At 36.7% G+C, this 20,475-nt stretch overlaps 1 protein-coding gene across 2 annotated transcripts in view; it reads right to left on the reverse strand.

Annotated features, from left to right (window-relative positions):
- ADAM23 (ADAM metallopeptidase domain 23) overlaps nucleotides 1–20,475 on the reverse strand; it is a 162,428-nt gene that overhangs the window by 18,620 nt on the left and 123,333 nt on the right. For both annotated transcript variants that reach the window (XM_057747113.1, XM_057747114.1), the window contains 9 exons: nucleotides 18,641–18,712; nucleotides 17,958–18,047; nucleotides 16,573–16,653; nucleotides 11,384–11,434; nucleotides 10,626–10,689; nucleotides 9,263–9,368; nucleotides 6,464–6,583; nucleotides 4,727–4,895; nucleotides 2,484–2,595 (listed from right to left, as the gene is read on the reverse strand). In XM_057747113.1, coding sequence (XP_057603096.1) covers nucleotides 2,484–2,595; nucleotides 4,727–4,895; nucleotides 6,464–6,583; nucleotides 9,263–9,368; nucleotides 10,626–10,689; nucleotides 11,384–11,434; nucleotides 16,573–16,653; nucleotides 17,958–18,047; nucleotides 18,641–18,712 — 865 coding nt within the window. The remainder of the gene's footprint in view (nucleotides 1–2,483; nucleotides 2,596–4,726; nucleotides 4,896–6,463; nucleotides 6,584–9,262; nucleotides 9,369–10,625; nucleotides 10,690–11,383; nucleotides 11,435–16,572; nucleotides 16,654–17,957; nucleotides 18,048–18,640; nucleotides 18,713–20,475) is intronic.

The following is a 20,475-nucleotide window of genomic DNA, read 5'->3' on the forward strand; positions in this document are numbered from 1 at the left end:
TCTTCAGCAAGGCAACACAAGGAATGGATTCTGATAAACTGAAAATCAGTGCTAACATGCATCATTTCACTTCCTTTACACATTCCCAAAGGGAAAGGATGTGATATTTATTGAGTGCCTGCTACATGCAAGGATGTGCTGACTTTTAAATATCAGAGAATCAATAAATATTTGCTATCTGGATAAAAAATAGAAGTAAAGTATATAGTTTCTCTCTTATCATCTTCTTTTAACCAGAATGTCAAAATTAAAATGATAAAATCTACAGCAAAGTGTTTAAATTTTGATTTCTGATGTTTTCCATTTTCCTAGTGTATTAACAGAGTTTTCTGTTGAGGCTGAAAAGATATAAACAGCCATTATAGATAGAGTCAATATTTAGTTGTTCTAAAACTGCCTGACTTTTCTGGAAATCTGATAACTTACAATAATAACTGCTCTTCGTTTATATCAATTAATGGCTTTTCTCAAATTAATCAAGATTATTAGCGATTCATGAAGATTTTAACAATTTGAGAACCACTGGATAGGTTTACTCAAATGATTCCACTGTCTTCATTAAGAATAAAAAATAGGAAAATATGCAACAGGAAAGAAATATACCAGAATGCTAACATTGATTACTTCTGAATTACCAGATCAAGAGTGATTTTTATCTTCTTTTTAATCTTTTCTGCACTTGCAAAATTTTCTACAATAAACATGTATTACTTGAACGCCCAAAAAGGTTATCTTTAGATGATAATGAAGACTAGCACCACAGTAAATGGGCAGAAAGCAAAACAAAACAAAACAAAAGGCAGCTCCGGATATTCTCTTCTCTAGAACACAGTTGTTTACTTTATGCCTCCAAATAAGTTTTCTAGGCATGGGTGAGTGAAGGAGCGGGGAATAGAGAGAATCAGACAATGAATAATCCCCTATCCTACCTAACGAAAAAGGACAACGTCTAAGCCACTTTAGCTCTGCCCATCTGTTCAGGCATCCTTATACATCACTTGAGGAAATAGCATCTAGATCTTTAAGAGAATCACAGACATGCTATGGGGAGAAAATTTGGAAGGAATGAATCTCTCCTTCTTGTCAGAGCCTAAATCTTCTCTAAATCTTCTGAAGGTGGATCCGAGAATTTTTTGTACTAATTTTAAAGTAACAAAAGACTAAATGTGAAAGTGGAATTGGTTCCATTTTAGAAATAGAAGGAGAACAGAAATAGACTGTGAGGGTGTGCTTGCGATTCTTATAGAATTTTAATATCATAGCATATTAAGCAAATGCATGAAAAGTGTTTTAACACACCCACTCCTACTGAACATTACACATGCACCCAAATCAGCCTAAATCTCTTCAGGAACTGAGGACTATGGAACTTCACATGCTTTCGAAGTCATAGTTTCCCATACAGACAAAGCTCAGAGAGTTTAAAGGCACTTTCATCCAAAACTAAGCATATCAAAATAACACTATTTTTATATGTATTTTCCTACCTGCAGGAAAAAAAAGCATGATAGTTATTTACAAAATACTGTTAGCAGTACCATGAAAAAGAAGAACCTGATGTACAATGCCCATTAGTGTACAACATTCATTCTAGTAATTTTTTGGTTTCTCAGGTACAATGCTATAGATGCTATAGTAAGCCTATTGTAACTGATGACTTTTCTAGATCTTCGAAAATCATAAAAGGGGTTGGGAATGGGAAGAATAGTGAGAAAGTGACTACCATATTTATGATGACACAGGCTGCATTATAAGACAATGTAACAGAGGAGAACAAGCCTGAGATTGGCCACTTGGGTCCTGGTCCCAGCCCTGCCTCTGGTTACCTGAGTAACCACAGTATGTCACCTGACCTCAGGGACTGAGAGTTCCCATCTACAAAATGAGGGTGGTTCTAGATGGCCACTGAGACTCCTTCTAACTCTAAATTCTAATTTCTCTCATTTTAATGGCTGATTAAAACAAAGGTCCAGATCTTTCATGTTTTCTTTAAAGTATTAAAGTTCTGTGAAGAATTCCAATTTCTTCCTAACCAAAAGTGTGCTTAAACAGCGCATAGAAGATTACAACTTCCTTCCGGAAGGACTCAAGTGTTGAGGAGGGACCAGAGTCTCATGTGAGTTGTAAAGAGTTTATCTATTAAAAAACTGGCATAGCTTACACAAACTATAAAATGATTAACATCTATGATTATGGAAGAAGAATGAGGTTTAGAAGAAGAATGAGGTTTAAAAGAAAGAAAGGAAATCAGTATATTTATTTCTTCCTAATCTCAGTTCTAGACTAAGGGGTAACAAACATTTTTTTTCAATGTTATATATAAGAACCCTTAATTCTGCAGTAACATGAATCATACATTTTAATGGCAAAAAGAGATATTCTTATGTGTCTCCTGTCAAATCTATGAAGTTGTTATATTGTCGCCATTGGAAGAGTACCAATGAATTCAGTATGCAAGGAACTGAAACCGAAGTCACACAAACCCTTGGGTCCTTCGTCTTTGGGGGGGTGCAGGTTCCTAACTGGATCCCGGATACTGCAGTCTGTCCCTGCCCAGGTGAAATCACAGATGCAGGTGGCTTCATTACTACACACCTGTGAAGAATAAAGAACAGCGATGGGCCATTTCACTGTACTTGGTAGAATAACGGTGATAAATGTAAAAAAGACATGGAACAGGGCAGAGGCTTTAAAAACCATGTGGAATTTTTTAAAAATCTCCCATGGTGTTGAATATTAGACAAGGGGAAACAATGTACAAATCCAATAGTTGGATGATGTGTTTTTCAGTTAATTATAGAAAAATCAAGATTAAAAGGAAGAAAATTTTCAATTAAATGTTAATTACTCGTGTTGACATTAAGTACACAAATGTCTGACAATGTAAAAGCATATATGCTTAATTCAAGAAATTAATACATATCGGGCTTGAGAGGCGTTGCCAGAGATCAAATACCAGGAGGCATAAATCAGCAATGCACTGCACTACCTCACCATGTCCAACAAGAAAGCCATTTGGTGGCGCTCTCCCAGCCAAACAAGCACCCCTCCCACCTCCCCCACCTGCCTGTGGCATCACTCCTCTCTCAGTCAGCCAGGCTGGAGACCCTCCTAGAGTGATCTCTATCCCTTTCTCTTCCTCTGGGGACCAAGCAGCACGCTGCAATGGACTTGTTTGTTGTTTGTTTGTTTGTTTGTTTGTTTTTGAGCTCTTTATTGGAGTATAATTGCTTTCCACTGTTGTGCCAGTTTCTGCTGTACAACAAAGCGAATCAGCTGTATTTAGACATATATCCCCATATCCCCTCCCTCCCGAGCCTCCCTCCCACCCAATTTAGATGAAATAAATAACCATCCAAACTAGAGACAGAGTAGGTTAAATCCTCATCTGCCTATGAAATACATTTGGAGGTAGATTATTTAGAGATGATAAAATCAAATTTAAGCCTATTTGTATAAGAGGCTTTTTAATCTGAAATGACATAACACCATGACCATAACCATGGTCAGGCTGAATTTCACCTTTTCTTTAACGAGATGAAAAAGCAGGAAGGGTAGTGGAGAATCATGGGCCTTTTTAATGCACTAAATTTTATAATGCTTTCAGAACAATAACTGAATAACTGAGAGGTCTGCCCAGTGCTTTTACTTTACCATAGCAATTATGGAATATTTATTACATTTACTATGTGCTAGGTACTTATGCTCAGTGCTTTGCATATAGCATCTCATTTAATCCTCACACTAGCACCCTGATGGCTGAGAGAAGTTGAGTGACTTGCCTAAAGTCACTGGGACAGAAAGATGCAAAGCCAGGATTCAAACGCAGGATTCTTTCTAGCCACAAAAATCCAAGCTCTTGATCACTAGGCTGTACTGCCTCCTAGTGAGCCTATGATTTCAACCAAACCAAAATTATAGTCATTGGGCATAAGCTTCTCATGTCTTTCTACCTTGTTCTATGACATATCAGCTGTTTAGCTATCTATATTTTGGATTATTTTTACCTTCACTGCATCATCTTCCTTAGATATGATCATTCTGAGTTTCTTCATGTCTCTTTTTTCCATTTCTGAAGACTATAAATTTTGAACTATCTTTCCTTTACTAAACCCAATTTAAATAATTATTAAAATGTGCTTTAGATATTCAACCTAGGTTTGCTGGGAAGAATCTGCCCAAACACTTTGTGCATAGAATTCAAACTGCATGCAGTTGTGAGTAGAGAGTGTATCTTCTCTTTGGCTGGCAATGGTCCAAGCACAACCATACAACTTTAAATGTGAATTATAGCAGTGATCCAACCTCTAGTCTAGTGTGATCTCGCACACATAGATACTCAGTATGCATGTTGAGTAGCTGGAAGGCAATTATTGAGAGGGTGTAAATTATTGTGAATGGTACAAAGCAGTGACATGGGGTCTACAGTTTATTTAGGAACCACATCAATTTTCTTCCAACTCCTTGGATGCCAAGCTATCTCTAGAGAGTGCAAAGAATACAAATAGCCAGCGGTAAAAGAAACAACAAAAATAAAACCATACCAACACATACAGGTGTTATTCTTAGCAGATAAGGATACTAAGGAAATAATCATAGTTAGTGCATAGATATTGACAAGAGTCACGGAAAGAGAATGGCTGAACTGGAAGTCCAGCCACCCTTCAAGTGAACTTGAAGGATGCCAGACAACGAGGATTTGAGCTGGACATGGATGCCTACTTACCCCATGGCCTGAACAGACTTTACCCTTGGAATCAAGTGGGCAGCTGCTCATATTTAGGGCCTGAATCTGCAGACACTTTCGATCTAAACACATCATAGATGGGCCACATGGTGTTCCATCTTCTACATAGCCCACATCTGTATCATCATCTAAAACCACATGAGCACCACTAAAAAGAGAGAAACAGTCAGACAACCATTAGCATCAGACTTAGAAATGTAACATCAACATGAATGAGGTTTGCTCTTCAGGAAACTGAAGAGGTTGTCAGAGGACATGGATTTCTCCTAGCATTTCTCCCCTTGTTTCTTCCTTTCCCCCTTTCCCCACCTCCCCTTAATAAAAGAAACTGCCTCTCACTATCATTATTGCACTGCAGTTCATCAGAACAAAAAAAAATGTCATTTGCACAAAGTGTGTTCTAAATCTTCCCTTGTTTTCAAGACCAACATTAAAACTAGGGGAGAGGTGTGCATAAGAACAAGACAGGCAATCTTATCATTAGCTCTTCAAGACTTGCAGCTGTTTCATGATGCACAAAGGCAGATGTTGAGCATAAATAGCAAATGAATATATTTTGAAAACTATTACTTTAGAGGATTTGACTATTTCTAATTGACAAAAAATACTCCAGTTCCTCTCTATTGATAGATATACTTCTAAAATCTCAAAATTAAGAACAACTTGAATTTGATTAGTAATCAATGTTATAATTACTAATTAAGTACCTTGCTGGATATTCTTAAAGTATTCTAGCTTAGAATATAATGATATAATTTAACAAGGTTGTTGTATCTAAAGACGTGTGAAAACATACACATTCAAAGGAAGTTTCTGTGCATCAGAGTAACTAGATTTGAAGACTACAAATTTATTCCAGGAGGGATCTTATTGTCTAAGACCTTGTTAGAATCACCCTTAGAGCCATTTCATAGAAAATCAGCAACAATTTGACCAAGACAGCAATAAATTTGGTTACTCAATCAATTTACTAAATTTTATTCAAAATTACTTTGGGATGTTTCCAAATCTTCCATTCACTCATATAAGATGAAGGTTTGCTATTTGGGGAATACTAAAGATAAACATCGCAGACCCTGAAGGCAATTCTGTAGGGGGAATCCCAAAAGTGTTTTGGGCAATGACATTTATCATTTGAATGATAGCATAGCATCTTAGAATTACGACTACTTTAACGGGAACAATATTTATTTAAAATATGACTCCCGGTGTTAAAAAATAAGCCTATATCCTCTGTGCCTTGTACTCACAGATAAGTGGATATCAAATGTCTGACTACAGCTATAAATAATGTTTTAGTATATATTTCTATATGTGATTAGGTATTAATTAAGCCATTTTCTAAACCAGACACATGCTACATAGAGTATAGCTTAAATTCTTTATTTTTTGTCACAAAAAATAAAACAGTGTTCAAATAGTGACATATTTCAACGCTCAAAACTTTAATCATGGGTCAAAATGAATACCATAAAATTCTACTTTTAAGATTATAATTTCAAGGAATGTCTCCCTACTAATAACTGGTATAATTTTTAAGCAAATATAATTTGCAAATCAATATATAACTTTGTTTTTTAAATGACTTTCAACATGCAAGATGATAATAAAATCTAAGTTACCATTTCTCTTATGAAAAATAGAAATATTTCCCTTGATTTTTCTAAATTTGTAATTCTCGTGATTCATTAGGTTTGCCAATATTTGATATGTTACCTGCAGTCAATCACCCGGCCTTGGTGGTAGAAGGAAGTTGGGATGATCTCACCCTGAAGTTGACCAATACGTGGAGCTCGAGTAAGATTGGTACAGAGTAAAAATCCACAGAACACATCGCTGAACAAATTAAAAAAAAAAAAAGAACAAGACAAGAGGAATCAAACTGAAAAAATCAAAACTATTCAGTCCACAAATATTTAAAAATGGGAAATATTCCCCTTCCTTCTAAATTAAAATTTTTTTCAGATATTGTTGGTTGGTGAGGAACCCCTCCTTCCTTGCTAACAGGATCACAGTTTGCTCGGGATGGCAGAGTGCCCAGCCCTGAGAGATGGCTCATGACTGGTGACTGAGCTCATCATGGCACCCCCATTCCCTACACCCACTTTCCTAGCCATCTCTCCTTCCCATCCTCATGGAGCTAAGAGCAGCCCCTGGGTGTTGAGATGTGAGGAAAAGCCAGTTAGGGAGTTGCTGGGGAGAATTTTGTGCTCTGGATAAAAGGTTAGAGAAGAACTTTTGCCCCTACCCCTGCTTCCTCCCTTTGAATGTGGACCCTTTGCACTCACCTTGCAATTGTGAATTCACAAATGTAAAGATACAAATTGAACATCTAAGCATTACAGAGAAGAGGGGCAGAAATCACCTGGGTCCTTGGTGACACTGTAAAAGGCTCACCCACCATGAGGGCACCTACCTCCAGTGTATTTGTTAAGTAAACAATGAACTCCTTAAAAAATGTGCAAAGAATTAAAGTGGCACATCACAAAAAAGGATATCCATGTCCGAGAAACACATGAAAAAGTACTGACTTCCATTTGTAATCAGAGAAATAAAAATTAAAACCACCATAATAAAGCAGTTCACACCCAGCAGAATACGTGAAAGTAAAATGTCTGATAATACCAAGTGTTGGTGAGAATGCAGTACAACAAAATTCTTATACACAAATTATCAATGGTAGGGTTTACTAGTACAACCACTTTAGAAAACAGTGTCACATCATCTGGTGGCACCGAAAATATACATTCCCTATGACTTAGCAATTTTTCTTCCAGGAGAAGCCTTAGAAAAGTATGTACAAGTGTTGGCTAAGCTACATGTACCAAAATGTTCACAGCAGCATGGTTCCTAATAGCCAAAGCATGGAAACAATCTAAATGTCCATCAACAAATCAAGGTATATAAATATGAATGAAAATGAAACAAATGAACAATAAATATGAACGGACAGTGATACACATCATGGAAAACTATTAAAATAATGAACTTAAGAAGCAAAGTATAAAATAATACACGAAATATGATTCCTTTTATATAAAGTTACCAAAAGTTTAGGCAAAATATACTGTTTAGGGATGAAAACTTGGGCCGTAATTCTCTAAAGAAAAATAAGAAAGCAACTGCCAAAAAAATCAGAATGACAGTACCTCCAGGAAAGAGACAGGGGCACTGTGAGGGGGAAGAATACATTTTGGGGATGTTCTACATCTTGGTCCATATAGGGGTTACAGAAGAGTTCACTTTGCATTTATTTGGCAAAATGTATATTTGTATATTAATCACTTTTCTGTTTCTGTTATATTTCCCAATTTTTTTAAGTTTAAAAAAAATGCATTTATTTTCCTTAACTCATTGGTGGTTGAATAGTCTGTTGCCAGATATTCAAAAGCTATCTTCTACAATGATCTAATACAATGCCTCCCAACTTTCTGAAGTCACAGAGGCACAGAGAAATGATCAGATTTGTCTACAACACTGACTTAATGAATGAAGCTAATCAAATCCAGAGGCATCCAACCCCACGGATTTTGACCATTTCAGACCCCACTTCCTCCCTGGCACCTCAAGGACTGAACATCTCAGAACATCTATATCATCTCACTCGTGAGACATCAGATGGGAAGCTCTGTTCTCTAATTTTGGTTTAATTTTAAAGAAGGCAAAGATTTGCCTCCTAAGGGCTCATCCACCATCAAAGACTACATAGAATTGCAAAGTTTCATAAAGTACAACATTAGAGACCATTAACTAGAGAAATAGACTTCCCTTAAATCCTTGCTCTGCTTCAAAATGGGAGAAGAATCTCATTGTTATGTAAAGAAAATGGAGGAGCTTTGCTTTATCACTTAATGGTCCCGTAGATCCAAGTCATTGAGTTAACCTTAATAAACTATTAAATCACAATTTTAATTTTCCTCAACAAATCAAGGGAAAATATTATCAATGTGCTCTGAAAGCATCTCATATCCTGAGTAAAGATGCCTCCAATATGCACTGACTAGATACTTTTTAGAAGGGAAAACAAAACTCTAATATAGACAGCGGATGTTTAATTAAATCAAATGGTGTTATATTCAAGAAAAAAGTGTATATTACTCCACTTTAAATGGTCCCCCAAATATATACAGTCTACATCTTTTGCTTGTAGAATTACATGTATGCTAGTACATGCATAGGACTTTTCAGCTAGCAAAAGTAGAAAATTAAAGCCCAGTATTAATTTAAAATACCTTGGCAAAGTATCTTCAAAACAAACTTCAAGTAAAATACAGCATGCAAGAACTTTCCTGAATTTTACAGAAATGGTGTGAGTCTGTACCACAGAAATAGTTTAGTTCATAGCCATTTGCCTCTAGATATACTAATGTATTTTTAAAATCCATACTTTAAAATTTTAAGTAGTTGAACATTTATTAAAAAAAAAAAAAACAGTAAAATTTATTTTGTGCTCATTTCACATTTGGACTGGGCTTTCCGAGTCCACACATGATGCTCCCAGAGCTGAGCACTCACTGTTTGCTGCATTGGATCCACCGGTCTCCATCCTTCCCACAGTTGCCTTTCTCGGTGCCTTCTGTATTCAGCTTTTCATAACAGAATTTGTCAGACCCCGAAGCCTCTTTTGGAGATGAGCAAGAAAAGACAATTATTTTAGTTCTTTTTGTTATCCATACCAGTAGTGTGCCAGTTAATACTTTAATAGCTGGTGCTCCAGAAAAGGGGGGAAAAAAATCCTAATTTGTAGCACTTGCCAATTTCCACGGCATAAATTTCCATGGTGTAACACGTGGCTCATTTCAAACTAAAGATGTAATGTCGATTGGCTTCTAAAATTTCTGAAAATTTAACCAACTGCTCTTGCAAGCTAAGACAAGACAGCTCCAACACACCATTCTTTTTAACTTGGGAGACAAATTTATTTGCAATCCTTGTTGGTGGGTTTGAGGGTGGGAGGTAGGATTAATTATCAGCAGGAAATACTGAAGTGACACAGAGGAAACTAATAAACATTGTTAATCCTGCTTTTTATTAATATCAGGAAGCAATTATAAAGTCTGAGCTCATTGAGATTTTATGTTGACATGTGGATTTTGAGATTTAAACCTTTTTAAAAGATAAATACACCTCTATTATCTTTCCCTTGTCAAAACTGAAGCACTGAAAGTAAATCTTTCAGTTAAATGATATATGTCAAACACTGAAATCACGTGTGAATGGGTCCTAGTCTTCTTTTTTGTGCTTTCTTTTCCTGGTGGGTGACCCAGCCTCTGCCAGCAAAGTAGAACCATTTCTCTCTCTTCCGGTCTGGCCCTCATGAACTGAAGTTCACTGGTGAGGCACTGCAAATGTCAGGAAGAGAATATGTGTACTGACATGTAGGGAATGTACTGAAAAGCATGACCATATACCTGAATCTCTATCTGTCTGCATCTCAGAAAGTCCTTGTGTTTCTTCAAGAGATTATATCAAACTGAGATAATCAGTTATAGAATAAATATACACACACACACACACACACACACACACACACACACACCCATGAAGTCTGGCACTTTCCTGGGGTAAAAGAACAAAAAGTTAACTTGAGAGGGTGAATGTTAAATCCAAGGTACAAAAAAAATCAGCCAAGTGGCTGGATAATGAGCTTGACCACTGCACTCAACCCAATCTTTGCCAGTGGATGTAGCATTCCTTCTGTCACAGCCACGATCACTGAACGGCACTGAGATGACAAGTCCCCAGCGTCAGCCTTCTCTAGTTGTTGTTGTTGTTGTTTTTTAATCACCCCAAGCTATATATCTCTTCCAGCAAGACTGGCAGTGAAAAACATTAAGAGAAACCTGTGTGTGAGCAGCAAGCAGGAAACACGACCTACTTGTCCCCCAGATGAACTGACACTGGTAATCCCGGGTCTTGCACTCCCCATCATAGCAGCGGCCCTGAGCACAGAACACATGTTATGAGGCACACGCAACCAGCTCCATTTTCCCCCAGTTCTCACTGCAAGGTCTCCTTTTCAATGTTTCAGACAAAATTGTTTTCTTTTTCATTCGGTACCCTAATACTTTCACAGTGAAAATAAAAACCATAAACATCTTAAGAGAAGCATAAGAATGAGAGTTAAAATTTAAAACAGGACATACTTCATAGTACAGCTCTTCAAATCCAACTAACCATCTAAATTTTTAAATTTTATGGAAAACAAGGACTGGGACATTTCTTTGGGTGATACCAAAATGAATTTTTAGCTTTTTTTGCACATGAATGGTTAGGTTATAACATAGCTTCAGGGAAAAAAAAAACATGTGTTACAACAGATTACCGTATTTTCCCATCATAGACAGGCTGGAATGATTAAAAGATAGTCACAACTCAATAAATTAGATTCTTAATTCTTCAGCCATTACATTTTTTTCCTCACCCTCAATCTGGACAGTTTGTACCCAGAGATAAATATAACATATTTACTATTTTATATGACATGAAGCAACTCTGAATTAGAAGACCACTGTAATAATCTACTGTTGCTTGAGTTGCAATTCCCCATTAAAATTACATTTATCAAAAAAAAAAAAACCCCTTGAAATTTAACCTTTTTATAAAATCCCATTTAAAACCTATGACCCAGCATACCTGATTTTGATTACATGCATATCCATCTTGCTTATGAAGATTTGGTGGGCACTGAAAAAAATAAACTTTTTAGTTAATGTTCAGCATGTGAAGTATCTTCCAATTATGCATGCAATATATTAGTGTAAAACAAATGCAAGCATGATTTTATTATTTGTAAATTGTGTGCTACAGATCATTCATATCAGTAAAAGTTATAATAAATATTTTAAAAATGCAATCATGGTGACTCTATAATTAGGAAAACATGAGTAACTCTTTAAGTAGGTTAACCAAAGTTATTCTGCAATTATTGGTAAAAATGGATCAGTCAATTAGGTCTACGCAGTGTGTGCTTTTTATGTTTCTCTGTTTTCCATGAGATGGGCTAGAACAATAACTTACATTCACTTGCCTGCAGAGTTAAAAGTAGAAGGGATTAAAATGGATAATGATGGGAAGAAGTCAGCTTCTTACACAGCAGTGGACACGCTCAGGAACTAATTTTACAAGACCTGGCTCAGCCCTGTGAAAATGTCAGATCTGCATGTGACACCCATGACACTCACCTCTAGGCCGCATTACTGAGAAAGAAGAAATACCCTGCCCTTCAACTCAATATAAGTGCTGTATCTCCATTACATTTCTGACCTCTCGAACTACAGATTTGTTACTAGAACAATTGTGATGTGACAGTTCTTTCTTTTTTCAGGTATATTTATCAAATCATTTTTTGTCAGTACATCTCACTTTCCCCCAACATTACCCTGAATAAATTAAAATTTTTAATCTCTGTGCGTTTAATTTACTACATTTAAGAGAGCTAAAAAAAAGTTCAAGTCAAAGGCCTTATAACAAATATAAAAAGGAAAAAAAATACACCGGTGTGGCTAGTGAATAAGAAACATAGCAATACCCACTGAGGTCCTCCCTTTGTTTTCACCTTCTCAATAAAGGACAGTCCCATTCTTCCAACTGTTCAAGGCCAAAACCATGGAGTCATTCTGTGTTCCTCTCTTTTTCTTACACTCTCCTTCTAGTCCATCAACAAATCCTGGTAGCTCTACCTTCAAAATATAATCACAATCTGACTTTTCTCCATCTCCACCGCTAGTGCCTGGTCCACCCCACCACCATCTCTCATCTCTCTGATTATGCAACAGCCTCCAACTGATTGCCCTGCTTCTAATCTAGTCTCCTTATAGCCTACGGAGCTACCAGAGTGTCGCCTTAAAAACCTAAACCACATCATGTCGCTCCTCTGTTGATGGCTTCCCCACCTACTCACTGGCCTTCCAAGTTCATCGTGATCTGCTCCTATGCTGGCTCTGTCCTCCTCTCTCTGACCTCATTCCTGCTCTCTGCCATAAACACCTGACTCAACGTGAATGTGCCAGCCATGCTGCCACCCCACGGCTTTTGTCCTTGTTCTTCCTCCAATCTTTCTCCCAGATTTCTGCCTGGCTTGCTCTCTCCCTTTTTCTTAGGACTTTGCTCAAATAACAGCATCTTAGAGAAGACTTCTCTAACCATGTTCTTCAAAACCGTAACTCCCTCCCCCATGCTGGCATCCTCTGTTCCCCATTCCCTGCTTTTTTTTCTCCATAGCATGTATCACCAACCAAGGATTCATATATTTTATGCATTTGTTTGTCTACTGTCCCCAACCTAATGCGAGTACCATGCAGGCAGAGATTTTCTGTTCCTGCTGCCTCCTGAGCACGGAGAACAAAACTGGGCTCAGTTAATATTGAGAAGGTGCTCAGTGACTATTGACTGACTGAGAAAATGAAGAAATGACCCACACAGATACAATTAAGTTATTCTATTCTGCAATACCAAGCTGTTTATCAAGGTCACCACAAAAAGATAATAGAACTAATTTAGAATTGCTAAGAAGCAGTAACTTATGAAGGAACACGGTGAGATTAAATGTTTTGGTTCTACGTCTTTCTAAAGAACAACTAACTCTCCTACAAGCTTTCATTCAACTTAATGGTAACTATTGAAAAGGTATAATTAGCAGCACGGGAAGTTGGTTTACTGTACCAACTGCACAAAAACAGAGATCCCTGTGGTCTCTTTCACCCACCCAAAGCCAATCAAAACACCATCATTATCTTATTAATCAAGTAACATTAATTATTCACTTACTCCAAGGCAAACACAATCACACTGAACAAAAATGCAAAAGAAATGTTGCTTCTAGAATAGGTACATCAGAGTCTAAATTTTCATATTTGACTTTTGTGATGTTTCTATAGGAAAAAAAACTAGTAGGGTTCACTAATTCAAAAAAAAAGTTCTTATAAACTGTCATAGCTACATGGAAGAAGATTTCTAATCAATTTATTTTTAGTTTAGGCTAATAAAAGCCAGTTGTTATCACTGAAATGTTTAACAAAGAAAATGATGGAATGTCTATTGTTCTCTGGATACATTTAAAACAGAAGAACCATAAATCTGTGTACTTTATTCTGCCTGTGAGCAGAGCTCTGGATTCGGTCCCTAAGTGGCATTTGAGCCCCCAATTTTATGCCGTGCAGGAAGGTCCAATTGAGGCTGGCTTCCATAGTACAATAGCCTTTAAATGTACTTATTTTAAATTGTGTTATACTCCCATTTTGATGACATATTTCACAGTGCTAACAAAACACATTTCTTACATCCTTCAAAAATATCTTTATTAGGTTATGCAGACTGTTTTCCCAGGACTTCTCTCAGTTCCACAAGTATTATTTCTTCTCTTATAAACTGTGAATTCAAAATGCAGCTCAGAAGTATCCGTAAATGCTAATATCAAAATTAAGCAAAAATATACTATGAAATAAAAGAGATAAAGTCATAATGTTGCCAATGATATTGACTTTCAGAGATGCGGAGATTCTCAGAGATCCTATTTTCTTAATCACTATTAGTATCAATTAAATTCACAGTTCACTTCCTCTTACAAAGCAGAAGAATTTGGGGTGGATATTTAACTCCCTCTATTCCACTTATCTAGTTCAGGTTCATTCTGCTCATATAAGGAAACTGTTACTAAAGGAACATGTTTTCTAATATGCCACTGAGAATTTAACAGTACAGTTTTCACCTTAGACACATGAGATAAAAAGAACATTTTAAAAATTTGGACAATAGAATATTAGGTTGAACACAGAACTCTCATTATAAAAACCTTATTTCCAGTAAAGTCTATGGCAGTTCAGGAGTTAAAGGTTGAAATGGAAAATCTATACTTTTAAAAGAGCTGAATATACAGAACCAAAACCATATATGATGGGTATAAAAATAACCTTATTCTACAAAACTAAAAATAGAACTCAGTGAAACAGTATATCAAGAATGTCAGTACACTTATAAAACACAGAATCCACAATTTTTACATTCTGCCACTATATTATTTAAAAATTGCAAAGAAACCTATTTACATATTTATATATAAGAACAGATATGCATAAAAACACAGAAGAATAGCCTGAATATAGTCCACTATACCATATTTTTGTACCATATCCATTTCAATCGAGCCTCAGATGATGTATACAAAAACCTTTCAAAAAGCTTAATTAGAAGCCTTTGTTTTCCTCTCCTCATGTTTCCTTCCAGGGAGGGGAACTCTGTGTAATTCCAGTTACTCTCTGCTCCTGTACTCACTTCTCCAGGCAGGTAAAACAACTGGTTGGTTGGTTGGTTGGTTGGTTGGTTGGTTGACTGAATAACTTGAGAAGAATAACTCGGCATTCTGGCCCAGTCCGGCCATTCTTCTCTTGCCTACTCACATATACCATTCTCTCTCTATAGCTCCTGCATGACATACAAGACAAGGGCTGCCTCTGCAAGGACAGTTCATTCCAGGCCCAATTTTGTCAATAACCTGTTGCTACAGCCTGAATCTGGGATCTATAAAGAGGCCCATTTAGCCCTCACACTAAGCTTTGGCTTTTCAACTTGGCTATCTGCAATAGCAAAAATGATATTTTGGCTTCTAACTGTACTCTATCAGGAGCCCCGTGTAAATCACAAAACCTGGCAATAGGTAACTCCACTCCTGAGAACTTATCCTAAGGTGTTAACTCCAAACAAGAAATGCTCTTAAAAATGCACAGAGATTCATGGCCATATTAATCATAATAATGAAATACTGCCAACAATCTAAACACCCACCACTGGATGTAGAAGTGACTAGTATATCCACATGGCAGACTTTCATGCAACTGTAAAGAGGATGTTTATAAAAACTGTGTCATAGCATAGGAAAATGCTCTTGAAGTAACATCAGAATAAAAATGAAGGTAGAATGAAGTCAAAAATCCTTACCAAGCCCCTACCTGCCTGATTTCTGACTTGCTCTCTGAGTCGTTCCCACTGTTCCCAGCTATCCCTGCTTTCATTCCATCTCTTGAAGAAGCCATGCTTCTGTACTCACTGGGTTTTTGGTTCATTTATTTGGCTTTTTCCATCCAGCAGAATGCAAGCCCCGTAAGAGCAAGGACTCATCTATTTCAATTCCTCCCATATCCCAGCATTCACAGCAGTGCCTGTCGCACAGCAGGGGCTCCACAAATGTCCATTTGAATGACAAATAAAGACGTAAAACAACATGATACAAGTGTTTAAAAACATTAAAATTAAAGAAGCAATGCCAGAAGGCAACCTTAATGATAATGTGATAACCTTAATGTGAAGAAGATCATGCCAAGTGTGTGGGCTATGAAACCAGGGCTCCATAAGCAGAGTGAGATGGTGACAGAGTTGAGTAAGGGGACTTCTGCTGCCAATCTCATTTCAACCACAGCCGTGCTACTCTTCCCAGATTTCTACATGGGGCTTCCATTCAAAACTTTGTTAAAAGAAAGGGTTTTGTGGGTTTAAAATGCTTGAAAATAGTACTATTAGTGCTTTATCAGTGCGAGGGTACTGTTTTAGATGTGGGGACTAGGAAAGAAAAGTCAATTAGTTGGATATAAGCAATATAAAGGGAACTAATTATGAAGGGGAAATTTGGAAGAAAAGAGATTTTTCCGGTCCAGAAAACCACAGTAAGCGTTCCTAAAATAAAGGCATGGTAGGAGCTAAAAATTACTAGAAAACAGAACAAAACAAAAAACAAAAGAACTAAATCATATTCACACATGTAATCCAAATTGAAAGCTTTATAATATGTATTTGCAAGTAAGTTGTGTTACCTAAATCTCAGTTTGCCATACCTGGCCCGAGTCTCCAGTACAATATTCGGTAATATCACACCCATTCACAGCATCTCGACATTCATACCCTCGTGGCTGAAACTGCAAATCAAAACTTAATATTAGGAACCAGTATGAATTAATATTTCAGAGAGTTAACATTCTTATATTCACCAACAATCGTGACATCCTTTCAGAACTACCGCCAAACTCTTTTTATGAATCAGCAAGATAGTTCCAGAAGACAGGGAATGCCCAAATACCACTCTCCGTAGTAAATATGAATCATTAACCAAGGCATTACATGTTCAGATTTCAAAATCCACTGTCTCGGAGTATTATTTCTGGAAAACATTGTGATCGCAATTATGTAAAGAAGAAACACTGGTGTGGCTTAAGACAAAAGAACAAAACACTAAAATATAAATATTTAGGATTTCTCTGAAGACTGATATGCACACCCAACCTGCACTGATATACTGACTAGCTTGGATATTAGTGTTGCTTTAGCTAAATATACACAATCAGATTTCAACTAATTCATAGAAATTTCCTTCAGTGATGCCAGTGAATGCCTACTGAATATGAGGCATTTTGTTTCTCTAGGAGAGGGGGTGGGTAAAAGAGGCAGGAAAGAGTCCATCATCTTCAAGCAATTTATAATCAGGTTGGGGACAAAAGGCAAGTACAAACTAAGCTAGAATCTCCTAGAATACCAGAGGCTTAATATCCCATTGGTGTTGAATAAAATTAAATCATATACTTTTATGGTTTTAAAGAATATTAGGGATTTTATAGATGAGAAAAAGGAAGATTTAAAAAATGACTTTTTAAAAAATTATCCAGAGGTCTCTAAAGATGGAAGTAACTATGTGTCCACACATACGCAGGTTGTGCATATACACATATAAACATTCATACATATATTACTTCCTTATCTAGCTTTCTTGCCTTTATAAAGGATTATAAAAATCAAATGTGAAAATACAAGCACTAGGTTTTATGCTCAGGGTCTAAAATAAATTAGGATAAGTTTTAAAGAAAAGGGTTATAAGTTAGGGCTTATTAAAAAAAGACCTCAAGAACTGTCCCTTTTCTATTCAATCATTTCATTTGGTTTTCAACCGTGATAGTAGGGCAATTCTCAATGTTTATTCTGGAAGGATTATAGGTATATTTTCTTAGGGAGGTACTGGAGAATGGGATGGTTGGTAGTGAATCACAGTAAAGATAATTGTTGTAACCCACAGAATTTGGGTAGATTTATTGATTTTACAAAATTGCTGGGTGAATACGCACAGTGTCAATCAACAAGTGTGTGACAAGTTGTACAAACGCTCAATGTACACACTGATATTTGGCTAATATATCAGCGATAAGAAAGATGAAACTGTCGGAGAACTCACAAGACATGAGGTATTATTACAGCAGGGCCCGTCGCTGCAGTGGGCCCCGTTGGAGAGAGAGCATTTCTTACAGCACAATCCGTAGCATTCCTAGAGAAGACACTCCACGTGAGAAAGTGAGGAAACCTACCCATTGGCCGTTCAACATCCTCTCCACATGTAACTTACGCATAATCTACATGAGGACATGTACATAATAATAAGCAACTATTTTAGGAAAGAATGAACCACTTTATGCAATGATAGATTCCTTCCTGCTATACCTCTCAGCAAAATATGATCTTTTAAGAAGGGGCTTCTCTACCAAAAAGTAAGCTTATTTTTTAGCAGGCACCCACCCTTAGTTAGCTTTATTATATTCTTAATACTCAATCTAGTTTTACAAAGACAAAAATACAACATAGAAAGAATTTTCATGACAATAAAACTTGCCTGAGATGAATATGAGCCATGAATTTTTAAGCGATATGAATTTGATTAGAAGAATCCATTAGGTTTCTTCAGACAGAGCCATAGCACATGATTAATTCTAATGTGTCTGAGGTAAGATTAAGCACTGATGAGAGAGCTCAGAAATAAAGGCAGTAAGACCACAATGAATGATGGGGTATACTTCTCACTAGCACTATTCCTGTATACTCTGGGTAGAAGTGCTGAAGGTAGAAAAGATCTCTTATACCTACCACATGGATGCCACAATCACACTCCTCCCCAGCTTCCACATATCCATTTCCACATTCTGTGGGCTCAAAGAGCTGAAAGAGATTAGAAAGATAAAGGGAAACCACTTTAATTTATCACAGAAAATCGACACTCCATTCAGGCTACATACATAGCCCTCTAATCAGCTATTACGTGATATTCTTCTATGATCTGTTGTTATGGCATCTTACAAATGTGTCTGTGTGAGAAACACTGTTCATTTATTAATAACACTTCTAAAAAAATGGATTGTAAATGCGGTAATATCTTTTGGAGGATTCCCTGGTGGTGGGCTCCAGAGATGACCTCTCCCATTAGAGTTACTTTTTATAGAAATAAGCTGTCAAGAGGAATAGATCACTTTTCATATTTGCTAATGGAGCTAAAATAAATTGCTAATAAGACTCACAGCTACCTAATTTGTTGACTTATAATCAGGCAGCTGAGAAGATATAAACACAGTCAAAGAGATAAAAATGCTTCAGTCACAGCTAAATGTGATCTATACCGTCAAGTAAATAAAAATAAACTTAGGGAAAAAAATGTTTCTGGAAATCCATGCCCATCATTCTCAGTAAAAAGAAATCTTCACTGTCGGAAGCATATTAAGTAAGTGTGTAGACATATGCACAGATGTATAGAAATTTCTCAATAATTCCTGGAGCAATGGGAGAGTCAAATTTGTAGAATAATCTACCCTACTGGTGCTTTGAACTTGCTTGCCAGATAAACTTGATGACAGACCAATTGTTGAGGCAGCTGATTATTTATAAGAAACATTCCTATTTCCCATCACCTAGGGCAATATTCTTCTGTGTGTGTCCACTACCCTCAGGGGAAGACTGGAACAGGACATCCAAATGCAAATGCTCAGAGCCATATATATGACAGGGAGCAGCACACACCCAAGGAAGGGCTGCCTTCCACTGAGTCCACCCGAGAAAGATCTGATCCTCCTTCCACTTCCAGGAAAGGAAAATTGTTACAAGAAGTAAAGAAGCTATCCAGGATACTTGGATGGGACTACCCCATGGGAAAATCCAATGGCTAACATCAACAGTCCTCATCTCTAACATTTTGATCAGCAGGGAGGAGAAAATGGAAAAGGGAAAGACTGGAACATGAGTAGTGCTTTATATCAGGACTCCCATGTAAGCCACTGCTAGATTTCATTCTTAGGAACCTTCTTCCATCCTGAGACACAAATCAGATGGCAAACATGGCAGTTGAGAAGGTTCCCAGCGCACAGAAAAGATGCACATAGATAACGTGAAAATAACACATAAAGCATGCATACATACATCTATTGACTACAATACTTGGAAAAAAGTCATTTTTCATACATACATATAAACTATTCCACTGCAATCCATAAGGGCTTTTAAAAAATTATTCTAAGTATTCTGTTTAAAAAGAAAGAATTCCATATTTACTAACTTTTGAAATTGAAGATGTATAGGTATTTTTATTTGGTTTCCACATTATTGGAATAATTTTCTTTCTATTCACAGGCAATTTCAGAAATCTAATATTGGATCCTTATACACACACTAGAGATCTTAGTATTTCCAAACAACTCAGTGTTATTTCCTCAGGCGTGATGCTTATAATTAGCTGGTGAGCTGCAAGGCAGGTAAAATTAGCCATGTACTTTGCAATTCAGAAATGCCAGCAGCTCACATTCATTCATTATTACTCACTGCACCCATTTTAAACACTTTGAAGCTTTCAGATTTCTGTTGCATTGAGATCAATGCTATGAAAAGCAGGGAGCTGAGTTTAATGATGCAAGGTCTCTTTAAAATTCCTGTTTCTT

Source organism: Hippopotamus amphibius, chromosome 8 (genome assembly GCF_030028045.1).
Source record: "Hippopotamus amphibius kiboko isolate mHipAmp2 chromosome 8, mHipAmp2.hap2, whole genome shotgun sequence".
Taxonomy (NCBI): Eukaryota; Metazoa; Chordata; class Mammalia; order Artiodactyla; family Hippopotamidae; genus Hippopotamus; species Hippopotamus amphibius.